A 25,000-nucleotide genomic window follows, 5' to 3' on the forward strand; every position below is an offset into this window, starting at 1 on the left:
TGCACAAATACTATGTTTATGCTGATGTGCTGGGCTTGCCCTTTGTTAAAGATGGGGATACTTGTAGAGCCCACTCCTTCAATTAACTGTTTAGTGGTCCCTACCTTCTGCAGCACAGTGTGGAAGAACTGAGGAGGTTTGATCTGATCCATTGGTTGCGGGATTAATGAGCTCCTTCAATCGAACGATACATCATAGTTTGACATGCAAGCAGTTCTGTTTTGTAAGTTCGCCAGGTTGACATCTCATTTCTAGCTATGTCTGGTGCAATACTCCTTCAGTTTTTTTTTTGCAAGGTCTGTGCATGGCATCAGCTTCCAAAACCGGAAGTCAGTGCATTCGCAGACTGATCAACATGCACGGAAAGTCACATCAACCGCATGACTGTGCAGCTTGGAGGGAATATTGGTCAGGTATTGCTCCTCGAATGCCATCCTGTGTCCTTCACTGAACTCGGACTGATTCTTCAGTTTGATGATGGAGTATGGGCTATGTCAGACTGTAAAATTACAGGCTGTGATCAAATACAATTCTGTTGCTGGCCCACAGTACCTCAAACATGTATAGTTACTACAGCATTGACAATTTACACATCTACCTTTGTTGGAGTGAAAACTTTCATATTATGACTATTTCCTGATCCCTAATCTCATTAGCTTCCTCATCACCCATTTTGTTTTATTAACTAGTACTACATTCTGTTATACACTGCATCTCAGCAACATCAGCTAAGGCATGTCAGCTTTGAAGTGCGTGCTGTTGGGCACCTAGCATTTTCTGGCACCATCTCGTGATCTCTCCAATGTTTTTAAACTATCAGACTTCTTATGTAATTTCCAGAATTTTTCCTGGATTAACAGAAATTTCCCCTAAATGAATTGTGGGACAACTGAGGCCAACATCTTTGGTCATCGTCATCACAAACTGGAGTTAGTAGCCATCAACTTCACACCTGGCAATGGTCCGAGACTGAACCAGATAGCTCAACTTTGGTGTCATATTTGACAGACATGAGATTTCAACTGCATTGTCACAAAGAACATTTACGTGCACCTCTGTAACACAGTTCAACTCTGCTCTTCTGCTGCCGAAATCCTCATTAAGGCACTTGATATCTCCTGACTTGACTGATCTAATGCAGCACTGGCCAGCCTCTCACATTCGTCCCTTTAGAAACTTGAGGCCTTCCGAAATCTGCTACCCAAGTCCTATTAGTGCCAAATTTCATTCATCCAACACTCCTGTGCTCGCAGGCTCCCTTGATCTTAAAATTTTCTTTCATGTTTTCAAATGACGTTGTCACATTTTTTTTTTTTTTTAAGGCTTCTCCAGCTCCATGATCCTCTGGAATATCTGCTCTCCTCTAACCCAGTTTCTTTGAGAACTTCCAATTCAAAATACTCCACCAGTGGTAGCCACACCTTCAGCTCTGGAATTCACTCCTTAAAAATCACCTCCTCTCTATCTTGCTTTCCTCCTTTCAGATACTAGTTAAAACAACTTGTTTGACCAAGCTTTTGGTGATCTGCTTGAATAATTTTGTTTTCATAGCGGCTTGGGGAAGTGCCTTTGGATAATTATACAGTGCCTTTAATAAAATGTAAGTTGCTGATCATTTTTTCCTGTTACTTTCAGATTTGCTTCTTAATTGGACTTGTTAATATATCCTCTTTCTCTTATTATGTTTGCAAAAATGCATTGTATTCCTCAATCTTTAACTAATATTCTTTTGTTCAATTAAACCATCTTTATAAACAAGCTGAGCTCTTGTAATTTAAAGTGTGTGCACCAATTATCTGGTCTGTTTTATGTCTTATGATCATTTCTTGACTCAGCTTTTCTCCCAATTGATTCTTTGGACGATGCCCCATTTGCATGGGAGACTTTTGACTCTGACAAGTAAAGATGAAAGTCAATACAGTCAATTCTAAATATGAAACCGTAGATAGAACTATCAAGTGCACTATGATGCCATTAAAATTCAGCAAATAAAAATCAAGAAAGTGACAAATTTACAGCAAAGTGGTACCACAGTTCATACCTTCAGAGTGCTTTTTTTTCATATGATAGGCCAATGCAGCAGCCTGCATAAAAGTCATTTCACAATGCTTGCAGAAGAATGGTTTCTCTCCAGTGTGCAGCCTCATGTGATTCTTTAGGGTGGAATTTGCTGCAAACTTTGCCCCACACTCACTACAAGAGAAAGGTTTCTCATCGAAGTGATCAGAACGTTTATGATACTGCATTCCTGCAAAGAGAGACATTGATAGAAATATAACAGAGCAGGCAGTCACTTTGGAACTCTTAGCTGCCAGTTTTTCCCCCCCAAAAGGATATGATAGCTTAATGGTCATGCTACAATCGTTCAGGAAGTCATGAGTTAAAATTCTAGTATTGAAAACTGTGAAAGTGAATTTTATAAATAGGGTGATTTGTGGGCTAACACCAATGAATGGCTGTGGAAGTTGGTGATCATTCATTGGGACATGCTAACTGGTTTATCACAAGTTCTTCAGAGCAGGGATCCTGTGGTCCTCCTGGTCTAATCTGTCTGCGACTCCAATTCTACACAATGTGGTCGATTATTAATGTTCTTGGGGCACACAGGGATAGGCAATGAATAGTATCTGCTGGTGTCACCTGCATCCCTCCAAACCACACCTTGGGGAGAATCATGGGATGGCAACGGAGAAGGGTGAGGGATAGCAATGAAATAATGTATAGGAATGGGAACATACACGAGGTCGAGTAGAATATGGAAGGATTGATGAGGGATGTAAGTGAATAACAATTCACATTCTGAACCGCCAAGCAGTAGATCGATTATAAAATTATAATGGCGAAACAGGTTTCAAAGTCTCTTGTATACTGTGCTTCTTCGAACTGCATCACCAATGGAGGGCTGGTTCTGAAGTTTGCTTAGCCATTGGAAATCTTGCTGGTGCACCAGGGTTCAAAATATTATTTTCTTGAAGGCTCTGAGATTTCTCGAAGGCTACTTTGAGATTTTCAGGAATTCCTTTCATAATCTCACCAAAGGATTTCATTAACTGACAGTCATTTAGTAACAATATCTTCTGCATTTGTGTTGATCTATGGGGATTTGGATTCACACTGAAGCAGAATTAGAAGAATTCAGCAGTATTCCCAATAATAATCACTGCTCCTTTTAACTTAAAACCACAACTCACAAGGAAAGCATTAATTTCCTAGACACCACAGTTTTGAAACTGGTTCAAGACAACAGGCATAAGTTAGCAGATGTGCTTCAACACATAACTGACATACTTCCATACACAAAATGACATAATTGTAAACACACATGCTATGGACTGGTGGGGTCAGTGAAACCACTGCATGTTTGTCTCTAATTTAACACTGCGTTATTAGCTCATCGTACGTAAGACGCTTTAAGATGTGAGAACACATAAATGCAAATCTTTCTGAAAGATTAATATCTGTTCAATATTATACAATTCAAAGTGTGTACTACAACCCCATTCACAACATTTCTCTTCCCCTCACACCACACCACCCCTCACCCCATCCAATAGAGTAGGTCCTGAACTCCTACAGATTTAACCTGGAGACTCCAGATGAAGTTGAAAGGAAATCATTAACTCAGTTTTCCTGTTCCCATTTGGTGAATATTCCTTTGCTGAAAAGTCTAAAACAAGTTTCTACCCTTTGTAGCAACCCTTGCTCGCTCTTTTCAACTTGCCCTCCCCTCACTCCTGCAGATTATTTCTTTCAACCTTGCAGCCTCATTTCCCTCTCAGCCAATAGTCTTTTTCCCAGGCTTCCTTCCCTGAACTTGCTCACAGATATATTTTCCTGCCTCATTTCCCATTTCTACTCCTTTCCTCCTTCAGTGAATTATCTGGGATTTGGGGATTATAGGGGCTCATTTACCCTCCACCCCCATGCATTTTGAGCTAAGTTGCGCACAAGCTGTTGAATTTTGAGATATTTGACTTGTGGTTGACAGCTCAGTTTCACAATATCATTGAAACATTTGCTTAGTTCTGCATAATCTCAGCAACTGTCAGAAAGATTGCTGCAGGACAACAACTAGTCTCACATGCTCCCTCCCAGGTCTGTGTCCATCTTAGGACATAAATTAACATGGCCCAGATGATTCGTTAGGCCCCTATTCTCTGTTTTCACACAGGCCCTTAAGCCCTCTTAAGATTTCGAGTATAGTGTAACTATTAAATAGGAGCATCCTCAACAGTTAATACTTCTAGAAAATATGCATTCAATATTTTGCCTAATTTTTATTCTATTACACTGTCAATGTTTTCCTTCAGAAGTTGAAGCATTTTCACTAACTGGTTTGTAACTGCTGACTCAACCAACTATATAAAAGAACTCCCCTCTAACCTGATTGATGAGCAAAAGATTTCCCACAGATGTCACAAGTCACAGGAAATCGCCTCTTCTTTCCCTTTGGTGCACTGTGTGTTTCGAATCTGTGCTTTTCTTCATCTTTCTGGGAAGTCTGGATCTTGTCACCTTCCTTGCAGTTAATGGCTTTAAGGTGACCGATACTGCGACAGCGGGTGAGATGCAGCTCGAGGCGACATTTAAACGTAAAAGACTTGCCACATGCACTGCAGGTAAAGATTTGCTTAGTTCCTGATTTGGGCTTAACTTTCTTCTGATCGGAGAATGGTTCGCAACCGCTGCCACCGTCTCTGTCATGGCCACTGACTTCTAGGTACTCTGCATCTTCTGGTTTCTCTTCTTCATTTTGCACGTCTTCTTTCTGATCCTCATATATGTCACTCCCTGTTTCTGCCATTAGTCCTGGAAATTTAGAGAACTACATTTATAGGCTCCAGAGCTTAAATTTGCAATAAAGGCTCTATAAATTTTTAAAGCAGCATTGAAAAGATTTATTAATAAAATATACCGTCACACTTCATTTGAGAAAACTGTTACACTAGATTATTAGAGATAACAAGGTGTAGAGCTGGATGAACACAGCAGGCCAGGCAGCATCAGAGGAGCAGGAAAGCTGACAGTTTGGGTCTGGACCCTTCTTCAGAAATCATTTCTGAAGAAGGGTCCAGAACCGAAACGTAAGCTTTCCTGTCCCTCTGATGCTGCTCGGCCTTCTGTGTTCATCCAGCTCTACACCTTGTTATCTCAGATTCTCCAGCATCAGCAGTTCCCACTATCTCTCACACCAGATGTCTCAATGATTTACTAGCTTAAACATAAAAGATTTGGTGGAAAATATAGCTGGTCTAATTAATAAGTTTGCGGACAATACAAAGATTGGTGGAGTTGCAGATAGTGAGGAGGATTGTCAGAGGATACAGCAAGATATAGATCAGTTGGAGGCATGGGCAGAAAAAAGGCAGATGGAGTTTAATTCAGACAAATGTGCGGTGATGCATTTCGGAAGGTCAAGCACAGTTGGAAATTTTAGTGAATGGCAGAACCCTTAGGAGTATTGCTGTGCCGAGGGATCTGGATGTGCAGGTCCATCGATCACTGAAGGTGGAAGCGCAGGTAGATAAGGTAGTAAAAAAGGCCTATGACATGCTTGCCTTCATTGGAAGGACATTGAGTATAAGGATAGACAAATTATGCTGTAGCATTACAGAACCTTAGTTAGGCCACGTTTGGAATACTGTGTACAGTTCCGGTCACAACACTACCAGAAGGATGTGGATGCTTTGGAAAGGGTACAGAAAATGTTTACCAGGGTGTTGCCTGGGTTAGCTACGAAGAAAGGTTGGATAGACTGGGTTTGTTTTCACTCGATCACAGGAGGTTGAGGGGTGACCTGACAGACATTTATAAGATTGTGAATGGCATGGATAGAGTGGAACATATAAGGTTTTTTTCCCAGGGTGATGGGGTTAATTACTGGGGGACACAGGTTCAAGGTGTGTGGTGGGGGGCTGTGGGGAAGTTGAAAAGAGATGTGCAAGTCACGTTTTTCACAAAGGGTGGCGAGTGCTTGGAACATGTTGCCAGAGGTGGTGGTGGAAGCAGATACTATAGCAGCATTAAAGACGCATCTGGTCAAATGCTTGAATTAGAAGGGAATACAGAGATACGGATCCTGTAAGTGAAGATAGTTTTAGCATGGAAGGGCAAAACTTGTCAGTGTAGGCTTGGAGAGCTGAAAGGCCTGTTCTTTGCTATTTGTACTTCCAAGTACAGAGCCGTAGAGTCACACTGCACAGAAACAGACCCTTCGGTCCAACTAGTCCATGCCGACCATAATCCCAAACTAAACTAGTCCCACCTGCCTGCGCATTTCTTATTCATATACTTATCTAAAGGTCTTTTAGACATTGTAACTCTACTTGCAACCACCAATTCCTCTGGAAGTTCATTCCACACATAAGCACACTGTGCAAATATTTCGGCCCTCACATATCATTTTTGTTTTAAAAAGTCTTTCTCCTCTCACCTTAAAAATATGCCTCCTTGCCTTGAAATCCTCCACCCTAGGAAAAATACACCTGCCATTCACCTTATCTATACCCCTCATCATTTGATAAACCCCTATAAGGTCACCGCTCAACCTCATATGCTCTAGTGAAAAAGTTGCAGTCTATCCAGCCTCTCCTTATAACTTAAATCCTCCATTTCTGGCAACATCCTGGTATATCTCTTCTGAACCATCCCTAGCTTAACAATATCCTTCCTTTAACAGGGAGACCGGAACTGGATGCAGTACTCAAGAAGAGAGACCATAAGACCATGAGACATATAGGAGCAGAAATTAGGCCATTCGGCCCATCGGGTCTGCTCCACCATTCAATCATGGCTGATAAGTTCCTCAACCTCATTCTCCCGCTTTCTCCCCGTAACCCTTGATCCCCTTGATAATCAAGAACCTATCTCAGTCTTAAATGTACTCAATGACCTGGCCTCCACAGCCTTCTGTGGCAGTGGATTCCATAGATTCACCACTCTCTGGCTGAAGACGTTTCTCCTTATCTCCATTCTAAAAGGTCTTCCCTTTACTCAAAGGCTGTGCCCTCAGGTCCTAGTCTCACCTACCAATGGAAGCATCTTTCCAACATCCACTCTGTCCAGGCCATTCAGTATTCTGTAAGTTTCAATTAGATCCCTCCTCATCCTTCTAAACTCCAATGAGTATAGCCCCAGAGTCCTCAAACTTTCCTCATACGTTAGGCTTTTCATTCCTGGGACCATTCTCGTGAACCTTCTCTGAACCTCCAGGGCAAAACTGCATACAATACTCCAAATGTGGCCAGAAAAGAGCCTTATAAAGCCTCAGTAGTACATCTCTGCTTTTATATTCAAGTCCTTCCTGACAAACGCCGACATTGCACTGGCCTTCCTGACAAACGCCGACATTGAATTTGCAGTTCTGGTCTCCCTGTTAAAGGGAGGAGCTCACCAAAGTCCTGTACAACATCAACATAACATCCCAACTCCTATACTCAATGGTCTGAGCAACGAAGGCAAGTGTGCTAAATGCCTTCTTAACCACCCTACCTATATGTGAAGCAAACTTCAAAGAATTACGTAACTGAATCCCTAGGTCTCTGTTCTACAACATTTCCCAAGGCCCTATTTTTAATTGCACAAGTCTTGCCTTTGTTTGTTTTATCAAAATGTAATACCTTGCATTTATCCAAATTTAACTCCATTTGCCACTCTTCAGCCCATTGATCCAATTGATCAAGAGCTCTCCATAATCTTCGATAACCTTCTTCACTGTCCACTATACCACCAATCTTGGTGTCATCCACAAACATTCTGACCATACTTTCTCCATTTTCACCTAAACCATTTATACAAAGTGGACCCAGCACTGGTCCATGTGGAACACCGCTGGACATAGGCCTGCAGTCCAAAAAACAACCTCCCACCATCATTCTGTCTCTTGCCGACAAGCCAACGTTGCATCCAATCAGCAACCTTGCCCTGAATCCCATGTGATCTAACTTTACCAATTAGTCTACCATGTGGAACCTTGTCAAAAGGTTCACGTAAAGTCCACGTAAACACTGTCTACCGCTCTGCCCTCGTCAACCTTCTTGGTTACTTCCTCAAAAAACTCAATCAAGTTTGTGGGACATCACTTCCATCGCACAATACCATGCTGGCTAAACTTAATGAGTCCTTGCCTCTCAAATGCATACAAGTCCTATCTTTCGGAATCACTTTCAACAACTTACCCACCACCGAAGTCAGACTCTCAGGTCTTTAGTTCCCAGGCTTCTCCTTACATTCCTTCTTAAACAAAGGCACAACATTAGCAACTCTTCAGTCATTCTGCATTAATGGACGATACAAATACTTCTGCAAGGGGCACTGTAATTTCCTCCCTAATTTTCCATGATGTCCTGGGATACACTGGATCAGGTCCTGGAGATTTATCTATCTTTATATTTTCTAAGACCTCCAGCACATCCTCTTTTGTAATATGAACTGTTTTCAAAATATCAATATTTATTTCTGAGTTCTCTAGCCTCCATTTCTTTCTCCACAGTAAAAACTGATGTGAAGTATTCATTTAATATCTTTTTCATCTTGAGGTTCAACACTAAGGCGACCTCTTTGAACTTTAATGGGCCCTACTCGCTCTCTTGCTCTTAATGTAGTTGTAGAATCTCTTTGGATTATTAACTGTATTTGCCAAGGTTATTTCATATCATCTCTTTTGCCTTCCTGATCTCCCTCTAAAGCATACCCCTACATTCTTTATACTGTTCAAGAGATTCATTTGAACCCAGTCGTTTATATCTAATATACGATTCATTTTTATTCTTGGCTAGAACCTCAATAATCTTTATTTAAGAATTGTTCTCCAATCCTAACAGCCTTAAGTTCTTTTTTAATATCTTTATTCATGGGACGAGGATGTTCCTGGCAGAGGGTAGTTAAGAGTCAAATTGCTGTGGACCTGGAGTCACATGTAGTCCAGACCAGGTAAGGATGCAGTTTGCATCCCAAAACGGACATTAGTGAACCAGATCAGTTTTCTCACAATCAACAATAGATTCAAGGTTATCATTAGACTCTTAATTCTAGATTTTTTGATTGACTTCAAATTCCACCATCTGCATGGATGTTTGTGAACCAGAGCTCTTGAGACCTTTCACTCTAACAGGAACATAATGGCTCTGAATTCTTGTTATCACACTTTTGAAAGCTTCTCACTTATCAGACTTATTCCAGCTTTGTTAAATGTTTAGTTTCAGTAAAAGGAAGTGGCAGGTTAAGGAACTACAGTTTAACAGATTAAAGTCATTTCACTTCTGGGATTACGCTTGATCAATTTAGTGAAATGAAAAGCTTCAATACAAAACAACAATACTTCAAATGCGAGAAATGTGGTACCAAAACAGAAAATGAGAGAAATATTCAGGTCTGGAAGCACAGAGTCCCTACAGTGCGGAAACAGGCCATTCGGCCCAACAAGTCTACACTGACCCTCCGAAGGGCATCACACACAGACAGAACCATCACCCAATATTTCCCACGGCTAACACATCTAACCTACACACCTCCGGCCACTATGGGGCAATTCAACATAGACAATCCACCTAACTTGCACATCTTTGGACTGTGGGAGGAAATCGGAGCACCCGGAGGAAACCTGTGCAGACACGGGGAGAACCTACAAACTCCACACAGACAGTCGCCCGAGGGTGGAATCAAACCTAGGTACCTGGCGTTGAAAGAGAGCAGTGCTAACCACTGAGCAACCGTGCTGCACCATCTCTCCACAAACGCTGCCAGATTTGCTGAGTATTTCCAACTCACTGTTTTCATTACAAATGGAAAGCTTTTCCTCTCTGCAAATGAGTACAAAAGTATTGAAAGCTTCGCACTAAATTGAATGGTTCACTTAGAGCCTACTACAGGAATTCAAAAACCCAGAGTGGTACAGAAGACATTCCTTCAACTTCACTTGTTCTTCCACTCAGATAATCTATGCTAACCAATGTGTGCCGAGTATCTTATTCAACATGTGTACCACTGAGGGATGAACAAGAAAATTTATCTATTATATCAATGAATAAATATATGTCTATCAGCTTTATATACAAGCTCCTAAATTAACATTTGAATTGTTTACTTTATTTTGAAGGTGTAAATGTCTTCTGTTGATTTTCAACTTTCTAACATTTCACTAAAACTACTCAAAGTGATTTGATGATACTTTCCACATGGATTTCGGTTTTAAGTCTGCAAAAGACTCCCATCTCCCGAGCAAAGGTTATCATTGATCCTGATGGCAGTTTTTCCAGGTAAGGACAGATGGAAAGTTACCTCTCCTTTTTTAACTATAGCTCCTTTAGTCTCTTCAATTGTTTTAAATTCAAGGTTGAATGTTTCATAATTTCAGGATTTAGCAGATAGATTCACTGGTTACAGCTGAAAAAAAAGTGTTGTAAATACTTTGTGGATCAGCATCAACTTCGTTAAACCTATACAAATTCACAATACAAAGCAGACCAAGTCAAAAACTGAAAGGTTTGATGGAAGGTTCTGCTTGCATCTTCCATGACATCATTTCATTTTAAAAGCTTTGATTAGTCACATCACCAGTAGTAACCTCGTCCACAATTCTATCACCAGTTTCGTTTACTTTGAAAAAAAACCATTGCCTTCAACTTGAGATTGTGACCTATTTTAGATGCTAGTCAGCCACTGCCCCATTTGTCACCTTACTTGCTACCACACACATTGCTCCATTCCCAACCGAGTCCTTGTTGAATCACCCAGCACCTCACTTTTTTTTTTTCTTTATTCATTTATGGGATGAGGGCATTGCTGGCTAGGCAGCATTTATGCAGCATTTATTGCCCATCCCTAATTGCCCGGAGGACAGTTATGAGTCAACCACATTGCTGTAGGTCTGGAGTCACATGAAGGCCAGACCAGGTAAAGGTGGTAGTTTCCTTCCCTAAAGGACATTAGTGAGCCAGAAGGGTTTTTCTGACAATCGGCGATAGATTCGTGGTCATCATTAGATACTTAGTTCCAGACATTTATTGAATTCAAATTCCACTATCTGCCGTGGCGGAGATTTGAACCCGGGTCCCCTGAACATCATCTGGGTCTCTGGATTAACAGTCCAGCGATAATACCACTAGGCCATTGCCTCCCCCAGTCTGATAAGTGAGATGCTTTCAAAAGTGCGATAAGAATTCAGAGTCATTACGTTCCTGTTAGAGTGAAAGGTCTCAAGGACTCTGGTTTGCATCCCGTCAAGGCAGATGGTGGAATTTGATGTGAATCAAAAAAAAATCTAGAATTAAGAGTCTAATGATGACCGTGAATCTATTGTTGATTGTCAGAAAAACCCATCTGGTTCACTAATGTCCTTTGAGGGATGGAAACTGCATCCTTACATGGTCTGGACTATATGTGACTCCAGGCTTATTGCCCTGTTGCCCAAGCATAGGGACGGGCCGGACAGCAAGCATAGCAAGAGTGGGATTATGAAGGGGGAGCAAGTAGAGTAGTGAATAGCAGGCAACATGGGCATACGACAATAATATCAATGCCACCGATGGCCTCTTCCAGGTACACAATGATGACATCAGTGCCATCAACATCCTGTTCCAGTGCAGTTACAGGAGATCTGTGTTGTTGGGGATTGCACATAGAGTTTTAGTAACAGTAAGAAAGCAGTCCAACCCTCCTTCATCAAGAAGCACTCAAATAGAAATATTGAATCATAGAACAGAATCCCCACAGTGCAGATAGAGGCCATTCGCAGTATAAGGAATAAGGTAAATGAGCTTGTGGCGTAGACCGAAATTGGCAGGTATGACATGGTGGGCATCACGGAGACGTGGCTGCAAGGCGGTCAGGATTGGGAACTGAATATCCAAGGATATACATCCTATCGAAGAGATAGGCAGGTGGACCGAGGGGGTGGGGTTGCCTTATTAGTAAGAAATGAAATTAAATCAATAGGAAGAAACGAAGTAGGGTCAGATGGTGTAGAATCTGTGTTGGTAGAGTTGAGGAACAGCAAAAGGTTAAAAAAAAAACCATAGCTGGAATTGTGTACAGGCCTCCAAACAGTAGTCAGGAGCTGGGGCGCAAGATACACCAGGAGATAGAAAACGCGTGTAAGAAAGACAAAGTCACAGTGATCTTGGGGGATTTCAATATGCAGGTGGACTGAAAAAATCATGTTGGTATGGATTGCAAGAAAAAGAATTTGTGGATTGTCTATGAGATGGCTTTTTGGAGCAGCTCGTGGTGGGCCCACAAGGGAACAGGGAATACTGGATTTAGTGCTGTGCATTGAGGCAGACTTGATAAGGGAGCTTAAGGTGAAGGAACGCTTAGGAGGCAGTGACCATACGATAGAATTTACTGTGCAATTTGGAGAGGGAGAAGATAGAATCACAGGTAACACTATTACAGTTGAATGAGGGGGAGTGCAGGTATGAGGGAGGAGCTGGACAGAATTGACTGGAACAGGAGCCTAGCAGGAAAGACAGTGGAACAGCAATGGCAGGAGTTTCTCAGAGTAATTCAGGATACACAGCAAAAATTCGTCCCTAGGAAAAAGCAGCATGGTACAGGGAGGATGAGGCAATCATGGCTGACTAACGAAGTTAGGGATAGCATAAAAGCAAAAGAGAAAGCATATAATGTGGTGAAGGGCAGGGGAAACTGGGAAACAGAGGACTGGGAAGCTTACAAAGACCAGAGGGCAACAAAAATGAAATAAGGAGGAAGAAGATTAAATATGAGGGTAAGCTAGCCAGTAATATAAATGAAGACTGTAAGAGTTTCCTTAGATATATAAAGGACAAAAGAGAGGCAAAAGTGGACATTGGACCACTGGAAAATGACAGTGGAGAGATAGTAGTGGGGAACAAGGAAATGGCTGAGGAACTGAATAATTACTTTGCATCAGTCTTCATGGTGGAAGACACAAGTAATCTCCCAAAAATTCGAGAGAGTCAGGGGGCAGAGCTGAGTATGGTGGCCATCACCAAGGAAAAGGTGCTAGTAAAACTGATTGGCCTGAATGTGGATAAATCACCTGGACCAGATGGACTACACCCCAGATTTATAAAGAAGATAGCTGAAGAGATAGTGGAAGCATTAGTGGTGATCTTTCAGGAATCACAAGAGTCAGGGAGGATCCCAGAGGACTGGAAAATCTCGAACGTGATACCCCTGTTCAAAAAGGGAGTAAGGCAAAAGATGGAAAATTACAGGCCGATTAGTCTAACCTCAGTCGTGGGTAAGATTTGGGAGTCCATTGTAAAGGATGCGATTTCTGAATGTTTGGAAATGTATAGTAAAATAGGGCAAAGTCAGCATGGTTTCATCAAGGGGAGGTCATGCCTGACAAATCTGCTAGAATTCTTTGAGGAAGTAATGAGCAGGGTAGACCAAAGACAGCCAATGGATGTTATGTATCTGGACTTCAAGAAGGCCTTTGACAAGGTGCCACACAGGAGGCTGCCGAGTAAGAGAAGGGCCCATGGTGTTAGAGGCAAGGTGTTAGCATGGATAGAAGATTGGCTGTCTGGCAGAAAGCAGAGATAAAAAGGGTCTCAGGAAGGCAGCCAGTGACAAGTGGTCTTTGCAAGGGTGAGTGTTGGGATCACAACTTTTCACTTTATACATTAATGATCTAGGTAAAGGAACTGTGGGCATTCTGGCTATGTTTGCAGATGATACAAAGATAGGTAGAGGGACAGGTAGTATTGAGGGAGTGGGGAGGCTGCAGAAGGATTTGGACAGGTTAGGAGAGTGGGCAGAGAAGTGGCAAATGGAGTACAACGTGGGAAAGTGTGAGGTTATGCACTTTGGTAAGAAGAATAAAAGCATGGACTATTTTCTAAATGGGGAGAAAATTCAGAAGTCTGAAGTGCAGAGAGACTTGGGAGCTCTAGTCCAGGATTCTTTCAAGGTAAACTTGCAGGTTGAGTCAGTAGTTGCAAATGCAATGCTGAAATTTATTTTGAGAGGACTTGAATATAAAAGCAGGGATGTACTACCGAGACATTTTAAGGCTCTGGTCAGGCTACATTTGAAGTATTGTGCGCAGTCTTGGGCCCCATTTCTCAGGAAGGATGTATGGCCCTGGAGTGGGTACAGAGGAGGTTCATGAGAATGGTCCCAGGAATGAAAAGCCTAACATATGAGGAACGTTTGAGGACCCTGGGACTATACTCATTGGAGTTTAGAAGGATGCGGGGGAATCTAATTGAAGCTTACAGAATACTGAATGACCTGGACAGAGTGGATGTTGGGAAGATGTTTTCATTTGTAGGAGAGACTAGGATCCGAGGGCACAGCGTTTGAGTAAAGGGAAGACCTTTTAGAATGAAGATTTGGAGAAACGTCTTCAGCCAGAGAGTGGTGAATCTTTGGAATCCACTGCCACAGAAGGCTGTGGAGGCCAGATCATTGAGTACATTTAAGACTGAGGTAGATAGGTTCTTGATTATCAAGGAGATCAAGGGTTACGGGGAGGAAGTTGGAGAATGAGGTTGAGGAACTTACCAGCCATGATTGAATGGCGGAGCAGGCTTGATGGGCTGAATGGGCTAATTTCTGCTCCTATGTCTTATGGTCTTGTTATGTCTGCACCGATCCTCCCAAGAGCATCCCATCCTACCTTTGTAACTCCACATTTACCATAGTTAACCCACCTAGCCTGCACATCTCCAGACACAATGAGGCAATTTAGAATGGCCAATCCACCTAACCAGCACATCTTTGGACTGTGGGAGGAAAGCGGAGCACCCAGAGGAACCCCACGCAGACATGGGGAGAACTTGCAAACTCACACAGACAGCTACCAAAGCCTGAAATCGAAACCCAGTTCCAGGCTCTGTGACGTGTTAATCACTGCGCAACCATGCACATGTCACAGAAAATCTGGGCAGCTCGACGAAAATCATCCTGAACTTTGTAAAGATCCGATGAAAAGCCACAAATAATGGGGAACATCCAAACCTATCTTGCTTCAGAATCAACATAGAATTTAATTATTTTATATGGTTCTATTAGCACGAAGCAAATAAACAGACTGCCAAAACAACCAAACATTAGAACACTTGGGGTGGTGGTGGAAGTGGCAGCAGGAGTACAGCACACCCAACCCGGAGCTAAGCACCATTGGAAGCTTCCAAATAAATACGTAAGGGCCAGGGCCTGGATTCAGCACACTCAGAGTGGTAGCAACAGGAGCAGATTAAAGGGAACCTGCAGGTCCAGTGGGACAGGAGTAGACTGGATGTTACAGTTCGGGAAGTAACACGAAACCAAGGGGTGCAGCTGACTGGCAAGTCCTTGTGGGTATTTCCAAACTGAATTAACTTATTTGGTAAATGTATTTCACGTTCTAAAAATGAGTTCTAAATAAACTTTAAAGGGTTTAGTCATGGCAGGTTTTTTCCTCTTGCTCTATGTAGGAGGCTGGGCACATTTCCAGTGCCTATGGCCAATGTGTGTGCAGGAAGTGTGTTCAGCTGCAGCTCCTGGAACGTTTCAGACCTGGAATGCTGGCTAGGGATACTGTGTAGCATCCGTGAGTCTGAGGGCATTGTGAGATAGCACATTTAGAGAGGTGGTCACATTGCAGATGAAGGGATCTGAAGAATGAAGGGATGGGTGATTAACAGGCAGTCCAAGAGAAACAAGCAGGTAGTCTCCTGGGGTCCCACTCGCAAATGAATATTCCATTTTAAAGGGTACTGGTTCCTCCACAGAGTGCACGCAGAGCCAAGCTTTTGGCACCACAAGCAGCATGTCTGTCCAGTAGGGGAGGGAGAAAGGACATAGGGGATAATAGGGGTTTCCAGTCAGAGAATAGATAGGCATTTCTGTGGCTATCAATGTGATTCCAGGATGGTGTATTGCCTCCTTGGTGCCAGGATCTGGAATGTCACTAAATAGATGTAGGACATTTTGAAGGGGAAGGATGATAAGGCAGAGGTCATGGTAAATGTAGGTACCAATGGCTTAGGTAGAAAGAGGAATGTGATCTTGATGCATCAAGATTTCAAGGAGCTAGGCAGTAGGCTGAAAAGCAGGTCCTCTTGGGTCATAACCTCTGGATTACTCAGAGTGGCACATGCTAGTCAGCACAGAAGAAAGACAGTAATGCAGATGAATGTGTGACTTAACAGCTGGTGCAGGAGGGAAGATTTTAGGTTCCTGGATCAGTGGGACTGAGAGTTCTGGGGAAAGTGGGACCTGTATAAACGGGATGGTCTACATCTGAACCAAAATGAGACTAACATTCTTGCGAGATGGTTTGCTACAATTGTTTGGAGGAGCTTAAACTAATTTGGCAGTGGCAGGGGACACAGGCTGTTAGCAGAATAAGGGTACAGAATTATACAATAAAACAATCAGGTCAGAAGGAGTGCAGCTTCATTAATTTTCAAGGGAGTAAGGAATGGCTGGATAGTCTTTAATGCCAGAAGTATCACTGGTAAATCAGATGAGTTAAGGCCAATGATTGACATGTGGAAGTGTGTTATAGTGGCCATCAGAGACATGGCTGAGGGAGGAGCAGGATTGGCAACTCAACATTCAGGGATATCGAATTTGCAGGCAAAGCAGAGGTGGTGGTAAAAGAGGCGGCAGCAATGCATTATTAGTTAAGGAGTCAATTACTGCACTAAAGAGAAATGATATCTTGGAGGGGGGATCCAATGAAGCTTTGTAGGTAGAGCTCAGGAATAAAAATGGGCAGCCACATTGCTCGGCATTTATTATAGATCGAGAAAATTGGCAGGAAATTGAGGAACAAATTTGTTCATAATTCGCAGAGCTATGTAAAAATAATAATAAAAGGGTAATTACTGTAGGTTATTTCAACTTTCCCAACATTAACTGGGATAGACATAGTGTAAAGAGCTCGAATGGAGTGGTAGGGAAACTATCGGAGAAAATTCTGCATGAGACCATCTATCTCCACTTGGAGACGCAAGGCTTGATCTGCATGGCTTTGGTGCAGGGATGCCGAACAAATTTGATTGAATTTTGAGGTGGTGACCAGGTATGTAGATGAGGGTAGTATAGTTGATGTCATTTATATGGATTTCAGCAAAGCTTTTGACAAGGTCCCGCATAGGATACTTTGTCAAGAAGGAAAATGCACATGGGATACAGTGTAATTTGACAAAGTATATTCAAAATTGGCTCAGTTGTAGGAGACCGGGTAATGACAGGCAGCTGCTTTACTGACTGGAAGCCAGTGTCCAGTGGCGTACCACAGGGATCTATGCTGGGTCCCTTATTATTCGCCATTTATATAAATGACATAGATAACCATACGAAGGGCTGGCTTAGTAAGACTGCAGATGACACAAAGGTTGGTCAAGTGACTACCAGTGAGGCTCAATGTCTTGGGCTACATGATATAAACGGGATGGTCAAATGGGATAAGTTGCAGATGGAATTTAACTGAGTAATTTGACAAGGAAGTATTCAAAGAATGGCATGACACTAGAAAGTTCTGTGAAACAAAGGGACCTTGGAGTGTTTGTCCATGGATCAATGAAGGTGGAAAGGCGTTTAATATGATGGTGAAAAAGGCATATGGGACACCTACCTTTATTAATGAAAACATAGATTACAAAAGCAGGGAAGTCATGTTGGGGTTGTATAGAACTTTGGTGAGACCACATATAGCGTACTGTGTGCAGTTCTAGTTGCCACAGTACAGGAAGGATGTGATTGCACTGGAGTGGGTGCAGAAAAGATTCACCAGGATGCTGTCTGGGATGGAAAATTTAAGTTATGAGGAAAGGTTGGATAGCCTTAGGTTGTTTTCTTTAGAGCAGAGAAGACCAAGGGATAACCTGATTGAGGTGTATATGATTAAGAGAGGCATGGACAGAGTGGATAATGAGCAGCTATTCCCTTAGTTGAAGGGTCAGTCATGAGGGGACACGCATTCAAGGGGCAGGAGCTTCAGGGGAGATGTGAGGAAAATCTTTTTTACCCAGGTGGTGGTTTGGAATGCACTGCCTGGGAGGGTGATAGAGGGGAATTATCTGAAAAAGTACCTGGATGAGCACTTGGCACATCATAACATTTAAGGCTGTGGGTCAAGTGCTGGTAAATGGGACTAGGTTAAAGGTCAGGTGTTTCTCACATGTCAGTGCAAATTCAATGGGCCACAAGGCCTATTCTGCACTGGATGATTCTATGATTCTATTAGTGTTCTAACACCAGGAGTCCAAACTTTAAAATGTCACTTGCACTCATGCTCATGAAGTAACCTCTTCATTGATCAACAAAATCAAAAGCAAAATACTATGGATGCTAGTAATCTGAAACATTTTTTAATAAGTTACCTGCATGTTCCATTGCCTTTGTTATTGATTCAAGGGATGGATAGGACTCACTGATCATATGCAAGAGTCTACAGAACGTCAGTGCAGGAATGAGTTTCTCTTCTAAAATTTTACCCAGAATGGTTTCTAATGACTGACTAGTAGTCTCCCTGTAACAGCAGCTCTTCAAAATCTGATAGGAAGAAATATAAAACATCCAAATTACACAATCATATTTATAAATGAGTTACATCAAGGCCATGTTAAATTTTAGATATTACAAATAATCCTACGCTTCATTGAACTAATCAGAATTCTTTTACAAAAAAAAAATCGATCAGGTGAATAATTTTCCATGTAATTACTTCCACGAGTTTCCTAAACAGGAACTCCAGATATCCGTTTGCAACCAGATTCATTTGGTTACATCTACTCAGCAAGTTTATAACCATATTATTGACCTGTTAATTCTCTCAAGTTTAGACTGCATGGAAGAACTGATACTTGTTACACGGCAACACTTCAACTAAACGTAATGAACATTTTAATCACTGCCTATGTCAACTTATTACATGCAGTTAGTGATGTTTTAAATTGAGAAAATAAAATTTTTCTCCCCTTAGGTTTTCTTCACTGTCCTATTTCTTAGCCACGTCATGAACAATCTGCAGTATCCAATATCACCTCTCTGCAGAGAAGTAGATTTGTTGCTCACTGAAGCAGATCTGTACCCTCTTCCGTGTTGACTATGCAAGGAGAGAAGGACTTCCACGTAAGTTAAAGTACTCGGTCCCTGTGATGGTAGAGACCCTTTTTAATGCATTCTAATAGCATCCCAAACGATAGTAATCCATAAATAACATTGACCCTTCTTTGGAATGGCCATCGGACCCGAAATGTTATCTCTTGATTTCTCACCACAGACCTGCTGAGCTTTTCCAGCAATTTCTGTTTTTACTTCTGATTTCCAGCATCAACAGTTATTTTGGTTTTTAATTCAGTAATCCACATATATTTAGAATATTCAGATTTTTATCAACCAAATATAAACAAGGTGAGATCATACAGGATGGCATTATCACACGACTGTGTCAATATCACTGTATGAAGGAGGATTCGCTTTGAGTTCACGTTTTGCATTTCTTCAGAGATAATTTCCATTTTATTTGGGAAAATGGTTACATGTTCGCTTTATTAGGGCCACTGAATACTCTATTCTAGTGAACTCTTTACCACTGTCTTATTGGAACTTAAATTTGATTGTAGCTTGTTTGTTCCTTCTCAAATCGATGATCACTCACAAACGTACAATTTTTCATCCAAGAAATATATTTATTAGGTTCTGATTTCAGTTTGACAGGTTGATTATTAAACCAACACCATTAAGTCAGCCATTTGCAGAAAAGTGGATATGCAGGATCATCAAGTTCTCAATGAAAGTGAAAATATAATTTCACTTCAATGACAACAGAGCTGCCTGTCCATAAATCAGAACTTGATAAGAAAATACTGTCACTGGTGATCTTAGGCATTTAACTTTTTGCTCAGCGTTCCAGTCTCCTTTGATGATCCAACTGGTTTCTCATGGTCTTTGACCCAAGATACCAGGTGAGCCAATTTTTGAATTCTAAATCTAACAGTTGTTTGCCATGGCTAACTTTTCATTTTATACTATTATACTGGAACAGAACTTAAAAGTTAGCAAAGTAGCAGTGAAACCCAGGGAGGAGTGGAGGGGAATTGGGAAGAGAGGAGAGTGTTAGACAGAAGGGAGGACTTGAAAAAAAACAGGAGGGTGGTGCAGAAAGCAATGGGAGTTGGGAAGAGGTAGAGGGTGAGAAGATTACCAACTCTCGTACTCAGCCTCTCCCCTACCTGCACTCACCCTCTTCCCTCAAAGTCACAGCCTTTTAGGTTGGAAACCCTCCAGTTCACCATCTGGACTGCCTCCTTCAGAGAAGCCAGTGCTTGCATGTGAATGAGAGCGCCATGACTAAACCTCCACTCTGGTGTTTGTAATCCAACCCTGGCTCCCCAAAACGTCCCCAGCAGATTTCCTTTACTTTGCAATCCCCATCTCCCCTCGAGTAGATTCACTACGTCACCTCTTCTGGTGCACAGGCCTCAGGCTTGTTGCTTTTCAGTCGGAGGTATTCTCTGACATTTGTTGTTAATAAGAATACCATGCAGCAAATGCAATAAACATTACATTGGACAAACAAGATGGAAACTGACAACCAGGATACACGAACACCAGACGGCAGTAAAAAGACACGACCAATATTCACTTGTCTCAATACACACAGACAATGAGGGCCACCGGTTCGACTGGGACAAAGTGACCATACCGGAACAAACGAATACCAGGCGTGCAGGGGGATTTCTGGAAGTCTGGTTCTCAACACAGGACTCCATTAACAAACAGATAGAAATAGACCCTGTAAACAGACTGCTGCTAAAACAACAGGACCAGAAGCGACAAGACTATCACACCAGAGGATCATATAAATCCGGAAGGAAGCGGAACACCAACGCTACGATAAGAGGTTACACTGATGACGTTGCCTAGAAGGCTAGTGAAACATCTACATACCACAGAACAACCGGCTCGGCAAGCTAACAAACAACTGTATGGTCATGTCAGGCTCCTAGGGAGTTTACCATCGACTAGAAACTGAACTGAACTGGAACAGTATTTTTTATTAAACAAACTGCCCTCATACTGTAGGGATTCTATGAACATTATCCAGACTTGGGCTGACAAGTGGCAGGTATAGTGCAGACCGTGTTGCAATTGAACATGGACTGCTTCAGTATCTCAGGAGCTGCAATGGTGCTAAACATTGTGAAATCATCAGCAGTTCGTTGACATAGCAGCTGAGGATGGCTAGGCCGAAATCATTACCCTGAGGAACACCTGCAGAGATATCCTGGAGCTGAGAAGACTGATCTCCAACAAATCATTTTCCCATGTGCCTGGTACGACACCAAACAGTGGAGAGTTTGCCCTCTGATTCCAATTGATCCCAGTCTTACTAGACCTCCTGGATACCACACTCGCTTGAATGAAGCCTTGATGTGAAAGGCTGTCACACTCATCTCACCTCTGGAATTCAGTTCTTTGGTCCATGTTTGAACCTAGTCTGTAATGAGATCAGGAGTTGAGTGGCCCTAACGGAATCCAAAATGTGCGCCACTGAGAAGGTAATTGCTGAGCAAATGCTGCTTGATACAAATACTGTTGATGACATCTTCCATCAGTTTATTGATAATCAAGAGTAGACGATGGGATGGTAATTGGCAGGTTGGATTTGTTCTTTTCCTTGGGTACAGGACATATCTGGACAATCTTCCACACTGTTGGGCAGATGCCAGTGTTTTAACTGTATTGGAAGACCTTGGCTAGGGTTGAGCAAGTTCTAGACCAAAGTCTTCAGTACTAATGTTGGAATGTTGTCAGTATCCATAGACTTTGCAGTAACCACTGCCTCTAAGAATTCTTGATATGACGTGGAGTGAATCAAATTTGCTGAGGACTGGTACATGTAATGCTGGAGACCAATGATGGAAACAAAGATGGATCATCTACTTGGCACTTCTGGCTAAAGACTGCTTCAAATGCTTTGGCCTTATCTTTTGCCCCGATATTCTGGGCTCTTTCATCATTGAAGATGAGGATACTTGTGAAGCCTCCTCCAAGGTGTTGTTTAATTGTCCACCATCATTCAAGACTGGATGTGGCTGGACTGCAGAGCTTAGATCTGATCTGTTGCATATGGAATCACTGAGCACTATCACTTCCTGCTTATGCTGTTTGGAACACAAGTAATCCTGCTTGGTAGCTTCAGATGGCCTACATTGCCTCATGGATGTCCAGTTTCGAGTTACTAGATCTGTTCGAAGTCTGTCCCATTTAGCATCATGATTGCGTTGAATGGCACAATGGAAGGTATTCTCAATGGTGAAGGGAGACTTCATCTCCACAAATACTGTGTGGTGGTCCCCCTTACCAATACTGTCATGGACAGATGCACCTGCAGCGGCGGATTGGTAAGGATGAGGTTGAGTATGATTTCCCCTTTGTCGGTTTCTTCACCATCTGCCACAGAGCCAGTCTAGCAACTATGTCCTTTAGGACGCCAACAGCTCAATCGGTAGTGCTGCTGCCAAGCCATGCTTGGTGGTGGACATTGAAATCCCCCATCTGGAGTACATTTTGTGCCCTCGCCATGCTTAGTGATTCCTTCAAGTGTTGGTCAACATGGAGGAGTGCTGATTCATTGGCTGAGAAAGGATAGTACGTGGTAATCAGCAGGAGGTTTCCTTGTGCATGTCTAGTCTGAAGCCATGACACTTCATGGGATCCAGAGCAAATGTGGAGGACTTTCAGGGCAACTCCCGCCTGACTGTATAACACTGTGTAGCCACCTCTTCTGGTTATGTCCTGCTGGTGGGACAGGACATATCCAGGGATGGGGAAGTGGTGTCTTGGATGTAGTCTGCAAGGTGTGATTCTGTGAGTATGACAATGTCAGGCTGTTGCTTGACTAGTCTGAGAGACAGCTCTCCTAATTTTTGGCACCAGCCCCCAGAAGGACTTTGCAGGATTGACAGAATTATTTCTGCATTTCACAGGAAGGGTCACCAAACCCGAAACATTAACTCTGATTTTTTCTTCACAGATGTTGCCAGGTCTGCTGAGCTTTTCCAGCAACGTTTGTTTTTGTTCCTGATTTACAACATCTGCAGTTCTTTCGATTTTTATTTCTACATTTGTCTTTTCTGGTGCCTAGGTTGATGCTGGGTGGTCATTGCTTTGATGAGACGTCGTCGTGATTGATACAACTGAGTCAGCTTCCTCGGCTATTCCAAAGGGCAGTCGAGAGTCAATCACATAGCTGTGCGTTTGGAGTCACACATAGGCCAGGCTACCTAAGGATGGCAGATTTCCTTCCCTGATGAATATTAGTGAACCAGATGGGATTTTCTGACAATCAACAATGGCTTCATAGTCATCAGTAGATTCTTAATTCCAGATATTTTTTTCCAACCTGGGTCCCAGAACATTAGCTGAGTTTCTGGATTAATTGTTTCATGATAATACCCACAAGCCATGCCTTCCGTTCTTGGCACATAATTGCAACTATTCTGTTCGAAACTCCTGCCCACATTTATAAAATAAATAGCTTATGTAAATTTTTCATACTGTAACGATACTTTCTCTTTAGTGCTGATATCGCAACACTTCAGCTTTGCACATCCCAGAACTCGAATCTGCTCCAACCAACTCTACTGATCACAGTCAAAGTATTCCATTACTCTCTGACCCCACTTCACCCAAGGGCTACAAATAATCTTAACTTCTATGTGACATTCCACAGAAGATTGACAAACATGAACTTATCATTAGGTTTGTTCAGAAACAATTTCTGGGTGAAGGAAATATCATAAACGCGCACTAAGGCATCAAACACGTAAATGAAATACACCTCTATTGTTTCAGCTGGAAGATTCTCTACACCAGGCATCAAACAATCCAGAAGTGGACTGATATCATCAATCGTATCAGTGATCAACCGTCTATGACTTTTCAAAATGTCCACAGCTTTACGTTCCTCGTCACTCACTGGAAAAGATCAGGAAATAAAAGTCAGTCTACGTCTACAGCCAAGCAGTCTCATTTTGAAGTAAATGCACTATAAGATTGAAACACACAAATGTTTTAAAACCACAATCATGAAAAACTTTACACTGACCAATTTTCCACATCTGTGATTCTCCCGCTGCTGCTGAATTGAGCGCATTGAATAAACACAGCCAATATGGAGCCAGTGATAATTACTGCTCATGCAAATTGTTCTGTAAACCTAATATAGGGAAGTGACGAATATTCACCAAGACAGATTTGAATCAGAAATTTAAATGTTGGTGTCAATGCCAGAATCACCTACATCATGTACAATCTCAATGCTTCTGAACACCATTGGGCAAGCTTTCACTGGAACATGTATTGTTTCAAACATGTGCACGAGTTTGTGGACAATTTTAATCAACATATTTCAGTTAACAGTCAGACAGTGGGACTTACAACTTTCTTTGAAACAACAATCACTTTTATGGCACAGAATTGTGCTGAATTACTGTGGTCTGACCAGCACGGGCTATACCAACAAACAGCTACATACACATGCTATCACAGCTAGTAACTAACAACAGGTAAATGTTTTCTTCGCTTAGCTTTGCTACCTTGTGTCAATCGACATAAACATCAGCAGTGGCTTAGGGTTTATGGAGTATTCTTTCGGCTCCAAATGTATTTTCAGAATCTGTAGAAATCTTTGGCAGGCTGTAAATGTCGTTGCACCACATGAGAAATTAGAGGTAGAAATACATCTTTAACCCTTTCTCAAAAACGGTCACAAATAAATCTCTGGTTTATGTTCCTGTCTATTTTGATCCAAGAATTGAAAAGGGTTTCCTCTGGAAATATGATAGAGTGCCTCTTACATGAAAGTTTTGTAAAACATGATTGCAGGGGATTGCCAGGAACGATACAGATATACTCTGAACACAGTACATGATCATAATATTTATAAAAGTTGAGCCAATAATTGGTCATTATAATGCATTATTATTAGGTTTAAGTACTTTTTCAAACAGTAGCGCTCAAGAGTCACCTGTTCCCCTTTCATCAGGTGGGTTATTTCATTAAC

At 42.0% G+C, this 25,000-nt stretch overlaps 1 protein-coding gene across 6 annotated transcripts in view; it reads right to left on the reverse strand.

Annotated features, from left to right (window-relative positions):
• zbtb40 (zinc finger and BTB domain containing 40) overlaps window positions 1–25,000 on the reverse strand; it is a 96,185-nt gene that overhangs the window by 40,723 nt on the left and 30,462 nt on the right. For 5 of the 6 annotated variants that reach the window (XM_048615291.1, XM_020514560.2, XM_048615289.1 and 2 more), the window contains 4 exons: window positions 23,777–23,913; window positions 18,309–18,480; window positions 4,384–4,809; window positions 2,042–2,248 (listed from right to left, as the gene is read on the reverse strand). In XM_048615291.1, coding sequence (XP_048471248.1) covers window positions 2,042–2,248; window positions 4,384–4,809; window positions 18,309–18,480; window positions 23,777–23,913 — 942 coding nt within the window. The remainder of the gene's footprint in view (window positions 1–2,041; window positions 2,249–4,383; window positions 4,810–18,308; window positions 18,481–23,776; window positions 23,914–25,000) is intronic. The other variant, XM_048615292.1, reaches the window with a different exon arrangement.

The sequence above is a fragment of the Rhincodon typus genome, chromosome 31 (genome assembly GCF_021869965.1).
Source record: "Rhincodon typus isolate 14 chromosome 31, sRhiTyp1.1, whole genome shotgun sequence".
NCBI lineage: Eukaryota > Metazoa > Chordata > Chondrichthyes > Orectolobiformes > Rhincodontidae > Rhincodon > Rhincodon typus.